Source organism: Myodes glareolus, chromosome 3, assembly GCF_982192425.1.
Source record: "Myodes glareolus chromosome 3, mMyoGla1.1, whole genome shotgun sequence".
Taxonomy (NCBI): Eukaryota; Metazoa; Chordata; class Mammalia; order Rodentia; family Cricetidae; genus Myodes; species Myodes glareolus.
Window position 1 is genome coordinate 78,105,563 of NC_142028.1, and position 9,207 is coordinate 78,114,769.

Below are 9,207 nucleotides of genomic sequence, written 5' to 3' on the forward strand. Positions count from 1 at the left end.
GTGGTGGTGGTGCACGCTTTTAATCCTAGACCTTGGGAGGCAGAGGCAGGTGGATCTCTGAGTTCAAGGCCAGCCTGGTCCACAAAGCTAGTTCTAGGACAGCCAGGGCTGTAGGGTTGTTACATGTGTTACACAGAGAAACCCTGCCTTGAGAAAACAAAACAAAACAAAAAGAGTGGATGGAAAGAAGGGTAAAAATGAGTGTCTATGTAATTCTATCCCTGCACTGTAATTTACCTATCTCTTTCTCAAATATGTGCTCACTTACCCCAGGACACCTTGTTTCATTTATTAAAACTTCATAAACTTTTGACCAAATTTTACAGCAAATGGAAGGAAAGAAACAAGACCTGTTGGGTTAAGTGGATACCTGATATTCTTTAGCCTGCTGCCTTAGGAAGACAGAAATAGAAACATGCTAGATTTCACACCAAACTTCGCCTAGCCTTCAGGCCTAAACTAACCCCACAGGGTATCAGATGACCTTCACAACACAACACAAAACACAAACCCAATGGTCATTAACTACCCTCTGACAAAGTCAGGTAAGGAAACCAAAGTCTTAACAAAAAAGACACAGTGATTATGAAAAAAGACAGAGATTTGAACACACTAAAAGACCAGAACCTTTTGGCACCCAGCTCTGTCTAGCATTTGTTTCCATATCCCAACAGAACCCCCTTTTCTTTCAGTCTGGTCTCTGACAGGGCCCAAACACTGGGGTTTCCTTTAGCTGCCTCACAAACCCCAATCCTAAAAGCTCATTTGTCTGAAGGTTCATACTTTCTACAGTACGCCCCTCACCATATTCTCCCATCACCAATATCAAGCTTATTAAGAAACCACGAAATAATTATCAGTCTTAAGGTCCCTTGACCTACTTTTTAAAAGTACCTCGCCTCCAGGGTCCCTCTTCCCTGTCCATTAGTAACCTTTTACTCCTTCTTGGGCTATGGGCCCATTCCCCAAGTTCACACTTCCACCCTGGATTTGGAGATCTTGCGAGACATTAGATTTGAACTTGCCTTCTCCAACACCCTTTCTCCCTCTTTGTTTTCCAAGGCCTCCGTTTGCTTCCCAAGGCCTCTCCTCTCCTCATCTATTTGCCCAGCTTAGTGCAGGAGGCCTTTTGCCCATCTCAGTCTTCACCAACCACCCTTCCACTCACTTGACAAAACGAGAGCGATTTCCAATCGCTCCGAACTCCTCTTCTTCCTCTGAGCTGGTCTCCGACTCTGAGTCAGGGGGTTCAGTGCGAAGTAGGCGGTGGCTGCTTGGACCTTTCTTGGGCTTCTTTCTCCGACTGTCACCAGCCAGGCCGATCAGCGCATTAAGCTCTTTGCGTTTTTTCATCTTTTTGTGCGGGGTGAGTGGAGCGCCCACTCCTGAGCTGCCAGGTTCGTACCCGACGCCCAACTCTCTCGCTGTCTTGGAACTGCCTTCCAGGGTTGGAAATCCTGGGCCAGAGCCCCCTGATCACTCCCACCCAGAGGTGGGACTGACCAGATCTACTGGGGGCTGGAGAATGGACCCCAGAGGAAATTGGACGCAGATGGATGGGGGAAGTTACATAGAGATGGCCAAGGAACTGGTGATCAAATGGATAAATTCCTGGAACAACTATTACCTGCCAAAAGGAAAATAAAACAAAACAACCCGCTAGGTCAAGAACAAGACTCTTAGCCCTGTAGGCAGCCAGTATTTCTAGGAGTGCTCTAGAAGCTGAGAAAAGATACACAAAACTAAGGTACTCTGGATCTCTGGGACAAGATTTCCAAGGCAGAGGGAAAATAAACTTGTTCTCGAACGGGAGGACAGGAGACTTTGCAGAGCAGGCAGTGGGTACTCGCTAATCCGTGGCTGGAGAGGTGGCGGCAGGAGAGGGCACTGACACTGCCTGGGCGCCTTAGAAAACGCCCAGGCCAGGAAGCCGGCTGGGATTAGGGATGATCACCTTTTTGTTACTTCTGTCCTGAGTTTGAAAGACCGGCGAGAGAGGAGCCGGAGCCTGGGTAAACTCCAGCCTGCTGTCGGGGCCTTGGGGGGCGCGGTGTTGAGGTGATACCACCGCTCGGTCAGCCTGAAGTGCTCCGAGGGTGAGGTGTTCCACCGCCGGCGACTTCCGCAACTCACACACGCCGCGGCCAGCCCAGCCGCACCTCCGGCCCCTGCTCCGGCCGCGGCTGCTCAGGACGCGCAGGCGGTGGTGGCGGCGGCGGCCGCAGGCAGCAGACCCGGGCCATCGCTCCAGCCCCAGCTCACTTCCCTTTTGGCAGCGGCCCCGGGCACAGCCTGCCAGTAAGCCGCGCCCCCATTGGGCGCTCCTGGTGACGTCAATCAGGAGAGCGAGAGCGGTGCTGGGGAGGTGGAGAGTTAAAGGGGCCGCGGCTCCGGCCCGGGTTGGGTCTGATGTCAGGTTAGATAGGTCCCGCCTTCTGGACTAGGGACCGAGGGAGTCTGTAGTTCTCTCGAGCGGAGGCGGAATTTTGCCTGCCGAGGGGCTCTCTATCAGCTGAAAAGTTCTTCAGAGGCTCCACTCCTCTTAGGCTGTCTAGGCTTGCAGTTTTAATGGCCCAGCTGAATAATTCATCCGTCCGTCCGTCCATCCGTCCATCCATCAACAAAAGCAACATTTCAAGCCTGTTCTAGTTATGGGGATGCTGCAATAAACAGAATAACCAACGTCTTTGCTTTCCCTGAATAGAATTATAGAATTGCCAATTTTAGCAAATAAAACACAGAGCACTAGTAAGATTAGAATACCAGATAAACAGCTTTTGTGTGTGTATGTGTGTGTGTGTGTAGTCCGGGCCAGCCTTAAGTTTGCAGAAATCTGTCTGCCTTCGTCTCTTGAATGCTGGCTGGAATTAAAGGTGTGCATTGCTGTGCCTGGATTAGCTATTTTTTTTAAATTATAAGAGCCCTCCAATATCTACAACAATCTCATATTAAAAATAATTGAGCTGGGCAGTGGTGGCACACGCCTCTTTTAATCCCAGCACTCTGGAGGCAGAGGAAGGCAGATTTCTGAGTTCAAAGCCAACCTGGTTTACAGAGTGAGTTCTGGGACAGCCCAGAAGTAACACAGAGAAACCTTGTCTTGGAAAAAAAAATCAATAAGCAATTCTTATTTATTTGAAATTCAAATTCAATATTTTATCTGCCTATTCACTCCAGCATGTAGTCCAGCATGAAACAACAGTAGGTACACACATTACATGTTAGAAATCCAGGAGTGTTATGAGGGAAACAGAAAAAGGAGTGCTTTTTTTTTTTTTTTTTTTAAATAAAGGGATCTTTGGGCAGAGGTCCTCAGGAAGTAAGGGAGTGAGCAAAACAGTGGTTTCAGGAAGGCATGTCAGAAACATATAGTTTGGCAAAAAGAGTGATAGGAAATGAAGTTAGAGAGACATCAGGGTTAGACCTTGCAGGGTCTTACAGGAGTTTGAGAAACCATTGAGGAACATACACTGACTTTTCAGTTTATAAAAGATGACTCTGGCTACTGTGTGGAAAAAATGGAGGAGGAGGAGGGGAGTAGGAGAAAGAGGAGGAAGAGGAGGAAGCAGAGCAGGAGGAGGAGAAAGAGAAGGACCCAGGAATTTCTCCAGCTTGGCTAGAGATGAAGAGGTTAGACGGGGATGGGGAGGATGGGGTAGTGGGGAGGGTGGGGAGTGGAGTGGGTGGGGGATTGGGGAGTTGGGGGATGGGAGGGTGGAAAGAGTGGGGTGGGTGGAGGAGTGGGGGGTTGGCAGTAGTGGAGATGGCTAGTATTTAGTATGCTTCTTGAAGAGAGAGCTAGGATTTTTTTTGGTGAATTAGATGAAAGGGATTAAAAAAATGGGTGGGAGGAGCCATGGGTGACTCTGGAAGCTTGCAATGGTGCAATGGGAAGAGCTTTGTCATTTGTTGAGAGGGAGAAGGTTTGGGACAAACTCAAGAAGTCAAGCTGATATCCACATTTGGACTCCAGTAGACTGCTTGATCGTTCCAGAAGGAATTCTGGGTAGATACTGGCCTGAAATATGAGCTAGAAACTCATCAGTCGTCAATGATATTTGTAACATAGTGCTTTGAGCTACCTGGAAGAAAACGGCAATCACACTACCCTTACTAAAGATTCTCGCCTACAGCTTAGATGTGTGTCTTGATTTGTCTTTAATTGCTTAACCCAGCAAAATGCACCTAATTACAACCTCCCAATAGATATGCGATGGCAAGTTTACATAAGAGAACGGTTGCACGGATCTGGGGCCAGAGCTCTGTGATCATGAGATCTGGGGTAAAATCCCACCTGTAATACCAACTCTGTCCAGATGGCGGCTGCTTGACTTTCCTGGGCTGTACCCCCACTCTGCACCTGAAATAAACATCGACGTCACAGGGTAGACAGCAAGAGACGGTGACTGTGGTGACGCTTTTGTGGTACGGATCCTCCATTTTTATTGTTCCTTCTTGTTTCTAGAGCTGCTCTGACCAAGTATAGCAGCTAGTATCCATATATGCCAAAGGTCCAGGCAAATGTACATTTTAGCTCTCTTAAAATGAAATGAAAATGCTCCATTTGTTTCCTTGGCACCACTGGCTCATTGTCTAGTAGCCGTATGTGGCCAGTGACTATAGGGAAGCACAGGCTCATCTCATTCTACCATCATAAATAGTTTTATGGGTCAGCTCTTCCCTGGTGATTCCCTGATGGACTGGAAATGGACAGATGGGGTTCATCTGTCATCAACTTCATGAACCGTTTCATAGACACATCCTACCTACGGTCACCAGAGGTAAGCGAGGTACCTCTTCAGGGTGGAGGGTTTTCTGTTGTAGAGGTTACATCCGTACCGAGGGAACTGTGACTGAGGATCTCAGGACAATGGGACAGAGCCAAGGATGTTCTGGTGGAGCCGGTCCTTCTGCTGAGTCTGCTTTTGGTTTCTCTGCCTGTTTGCTCTTCTGTCTATCTCTGTTCTGGAGACCACGCCTCTGTGTTGGGCAAACATCCCCCAGGATCCTGAGTCACCCTCTAACACTGCATGCCTGCTAGTTCTTTCTTCCAGAGCACTGGGCTACTTCTCTGATCACTTTCCTCAGAGATGGGACCCTCATGTCCAGGGATCAAGCCAACAACCTCAGAACCAGGGCTCCTGTCCCGGGTGGCCCATGCTGCCCTGCTTCACTGCACTAGGACTTTACAAGGCAGTGACCGTTTCTCCTTTAGGGATGCTCATTCTGTCACCCCAATCCTCTGGATTTCTGTTGGCCTATTTAAAACTTGTCTGAAAAGCAATGTGTGTAGTGGTGGCAATGGTGCCACTGCTGTTCTGAGGCCTCAACATTTTTGTCTGTAAAATGGGATCACTAATATTTCTTGCCCAGTCTTCAATTTAGTACTCTCTTGATGAGGCAGCGGCATAAAAATGCTTTGTATGCCATGATGTGACATGTAAGGTGGGTGACTGTTATCTGCCACATGCTTCTAGCAGTTCTGGGCTGGGGGACAAGGGGCAAGATCATTGTGGTCAAAATCACAGCCTGTGCAAATGGTGAATCCATACCTAAGAGCCATGATACCTTGGAAGACTCCCCAGAGGGAATCTTTTTCATTTGGGGAGGACGAGAGTGGGCAGCGTGCCCAGGATTCTGGTCACAAGTTGGATGCAGGTCTCCCGATTCCTGGGCTGAAGCTCTTCAAGATCTTAGAATCCTCTTCCCAGGACCTAAGTCTTCATCTGAATGCGCCACTGGCAGCTGTGTGATCTTAGACAAATCTCTAAGCCTCTCTGAGCTTCAATATCTATTTCTGTCAAGTGGTTTTAATTAATAGCACTCACGATTAGCTACATAAGTTGTGAGGAATAAAGCATTTTTATTTCAGGCCTTAGTTTGAAAAAGGAGACAAGCTTTCCTCTTCCTGTAGTTTTCTCGGGCTGTCAAGCATGCTTTCCTCTTCCTGTAGTTTTTCTCGGGCTGTCAAGCGTTTATCACTCTCTGTTTAGTGCTGTCACCCGGGTGATATGACTTGGGCGCAGAGTGTGGACAGTTACAGGACTCTGTCCTGTGCCTGGGCAGACACACCTTCCCTTTCTCTCCCTCTTCCTACACCGAGGCCCCACAGGAGTAGAAGGAAGGAGTGTCTGGGGAGCAGGGAAGGTCTAGCTCAGAGGTAGAGGTTTAGAAGTGATAAAAGTCAGCTCTTTGTACGAGCCAAGGCTTTAAATAACCCTGTGTACACACAAAGCACACTCGGGGATACAATAATTCCCAGATGGTCACACAGAACACTAAGCCTGTGCTGGTCACACACTCAGCAAGCAGGTCTTGACTGTGCCTAGCCCACGGGGTAGCTGTGCCAAAAGTCATGTGTCTGGCACATTATAAATGTCCACAAACATCAGCTGCTCCATTAATGTGAACATAAATTATTAAATATATTGTCCATTCATCAAACGTGATTTGGATGACACTTCCATTGTGGGGATACATCTCTGTTTACCTAACATAAAGAGAAACTGCCTATGGCTGCAAAATCCCCATTGGCATTGTCTTTCCTGATGCTTTGCTATGGATGTAGTGGGAGGAAGCAATAGAGAGGAACATGTGTAAGAACTTAGGTATTAGTCCCCACAGTAAGTGAATCTTCCTTAGATAAACATCTTATCTTTGATCTGTGATGCAAATAAGACTTGTCAGGGAACACACAACAAATCAATGGCTGCCCCTGGAGTCTGACTTTTCGCACCTGGTACAGCAGAGATTGTTGCCTGGCACCTTTGTCTGCCGCTCATCTAAAAATATACCAGCAGCTGAAGCCTCTTACCTTTCCCAGGATGGCCTCAACCCCCTCTTGTCTTTTTCCCCCTCCTGTGCCAACAGCTGCATCCTCTACCCAGATGATGGGCCTAAGGACAATGGGAAGAGGAAGGACTGAATGGTAGGAAAGTGACCAAGCACTAAGCTAAACAAAGGCTTCTCCCGTGGACCCCAGGCAGCTGGAAGCAGCTGCCGGTTCCCAGCATTATTGGGGCCGGCAGGAGGACTGCCCTTTTCTAGGTACAGCCTTCTTTGAATTGCTGCAAGCTTCTGGGCCTCTGTTCAGCATTAGCTATGGTCTCCCCATCTATGAACCGTGTTTTTGGCATCTAGAGCGGAGTCCAGTGGGGGAATCTCAGGGACTGCTGGCTGAAGTGACTAACTGGAGTAGGTGAGACTAAAGAATGTCCAGGTGTTGGTGTTGGTCTTAAAGGTCCCATCTGCCTGTGGACCCACACATCTTGCTCCCAGTGAGCTGCTCCTTGTTTGCGTGGTCTTAGGAGCTGCCCTGAGGACACTGGAGCCCTGCTCGTGCTCTAAGGAATCAGGTAAAGGGCAGCCTCACAGCCTCAGGGCGCTCGCCACAGGAAGGTTTATAGTGTGTATGTGGATAGCAAACCTGTCGTGGCTAGGCTTACTTTAGGATGAGTATAATAAAAAGAACCTGTATCAAGGCATCCATCCAACCTGCCTGGCCTTCACACCTGGCTTGTCCCCTGGGACGTGGGACTCCAGATGGCAAGCAGCACTGGGTGCTCATCTCAATGACCTTAGGCACATTCCTCTTCCGCCTAGAGCCTGTTATCTCATCTGTGAGTTGGAACAAGCAATGTTCCTTTCCTGGTAGTGTCTGTGGCAAGAATTTAATTGAAGTGGTAGGCACGAAAGCCCTCCCTTCCCTGAGTGGGGAGTTGCTAGCTACAGTTAGTGATCTGGGAAGGAGGGAGGCAGACCTCTGCAGAATCTCATTTGAACTAGGGAACTTGACACAAGCTAGAGAAAAGGGGAGGGCTCTTTTAACTGAGGGAAGGTCCTGACACCGTGTGTGTTTGTGTTTGTGTAGCCTGAATGATGTTTGTGGATGACAGTGAATGGTGGGGGACCACCTGGACTCCTGAGTTCTTTTCTGAGGGAACTGCACGGATTCTGGGAGTCTAAGCCCCAGTTCTCTGTCATAAATAACATCCTCTCTTGACCTGAGGAGATTGGAGTCAGGGAGGCAAGAATGCAGCCCTCTGCTGCCCTCTGCTGCTTTTCTAGGTAACTGCACGTCTCTGGTAGAAATAATTCCCATCCACATGCAGTGAAAACTCTCTCAGTGGGTCTACCACATGGGAAAAGGCTCCTGCTGCTTAAGGCTCCTGGTGCGGTGTGGTACAGTGTGGGCTGGTGGTGGTGGAGGCGGCGGCGGCGATGGTGTGTGTGTGTGTGTGTGTGTGTGTGTGTGTGTGTGTGTGCACGCGTGTGTGAAAGAGAGACACATTCACCATCAACAGAGGTATGAACAACACTGTGATACAAAATACAGAAAGACAGGGATGGCATCAGGAAATTTTTCAAATGGTAACTTTTATTCTTTATTCATTCATCACTTTATATATTCTGAACTCTAATCTTTCATCTGATCTACAAAAGAGAAAAATCACACAAGATCCTTGCCTACGTGGTGCATATATTCCAACAAAGAAAAATAATTTTTAAATAAGATGGATAAATATTTAAGTGGTAGATAATGAGAATTAGAGAGAAAAAAGTGGAAAAGGAGGACAGTGAGTATTGCCAGGAAGACTTCAAGGCTTGAGGCAACATTTGAATCAAGATCCAAGGGAGAGGAAGCTTAGCTTCTGACACTATTGAACAACAGGTGTACGGCTTTCAGTCTTTCAAAAATAAGTAGAAATAACTGGAAAACATACAAAAGAGCTACCTAGACCTTGGGTAAGAGTTATCATAGGAGTGTGGTATCCAAGGGAGGAGAATAAAGTAAACATGATAAGAGCTTTGTGCTCATTCACAATGCTCAGTGTCCAATAAAATGGTAACGTGAACCCCATGGAATATGGAAGACATAACCCACAGTTCTGAGAAATGTTGTGTGATGTTTTACTCTTTTGAGGGGATCACCACCCAGCTCCCAAATAAATCACACACAGAGGCTTATTCTTAGTCATGAATACCCAGCCTTAGCTTGGCTTATTTCTTGCCAGCTTTTCTTAAGTTATCCAAACTATCTTTTGCCTCTGGGCTTTTATCTTTCTCCATTTCTGTACACCTTTCTTTACTTCCTTCTCCATGATTTGCTGTGTGGCTGGGAGCCTGGCCCCTGATGTCCTCCTCTTCTTGCTCTCTTTTGCCTCCTCCTGCCTCACTCCTCCTTCTATATATTCTCTCTGCCTGCCA

General features: G+C 47.8%; 1 protein-coding gene across 1 annotated transcript in view; it reads right to left on the reverse strand.

Moving 5' to 3' along the window:
* Efcab14 (EF-hand calcium binding domain 14) overlaps positions 1–2,255 on the reverse strand; it is a 41,918-nt gene extending 39,663 nt beyond the window's left edge. The window contains exons 1-2 of the mRNA XM_048443903.3: positions 1,955–2,255; positions 1,169–1,627 (exon numbers count right to left, since the gene is read on the reverse strand). Of these exons, the coding sequence (XP_048299860.1) occupies positions 1,169–1,353 (185 nt within the window). The 5' untranslated portion in view covers positions 1,354–1,627; positions 1,955–2,255. The remainder of the gene's footprint in view (positions 1–1,168; positions 1,628–1,954) is intronic.
* Between the last annotated feature and the right edge of the window lie 6,952 nt (positions 2,256–9,207).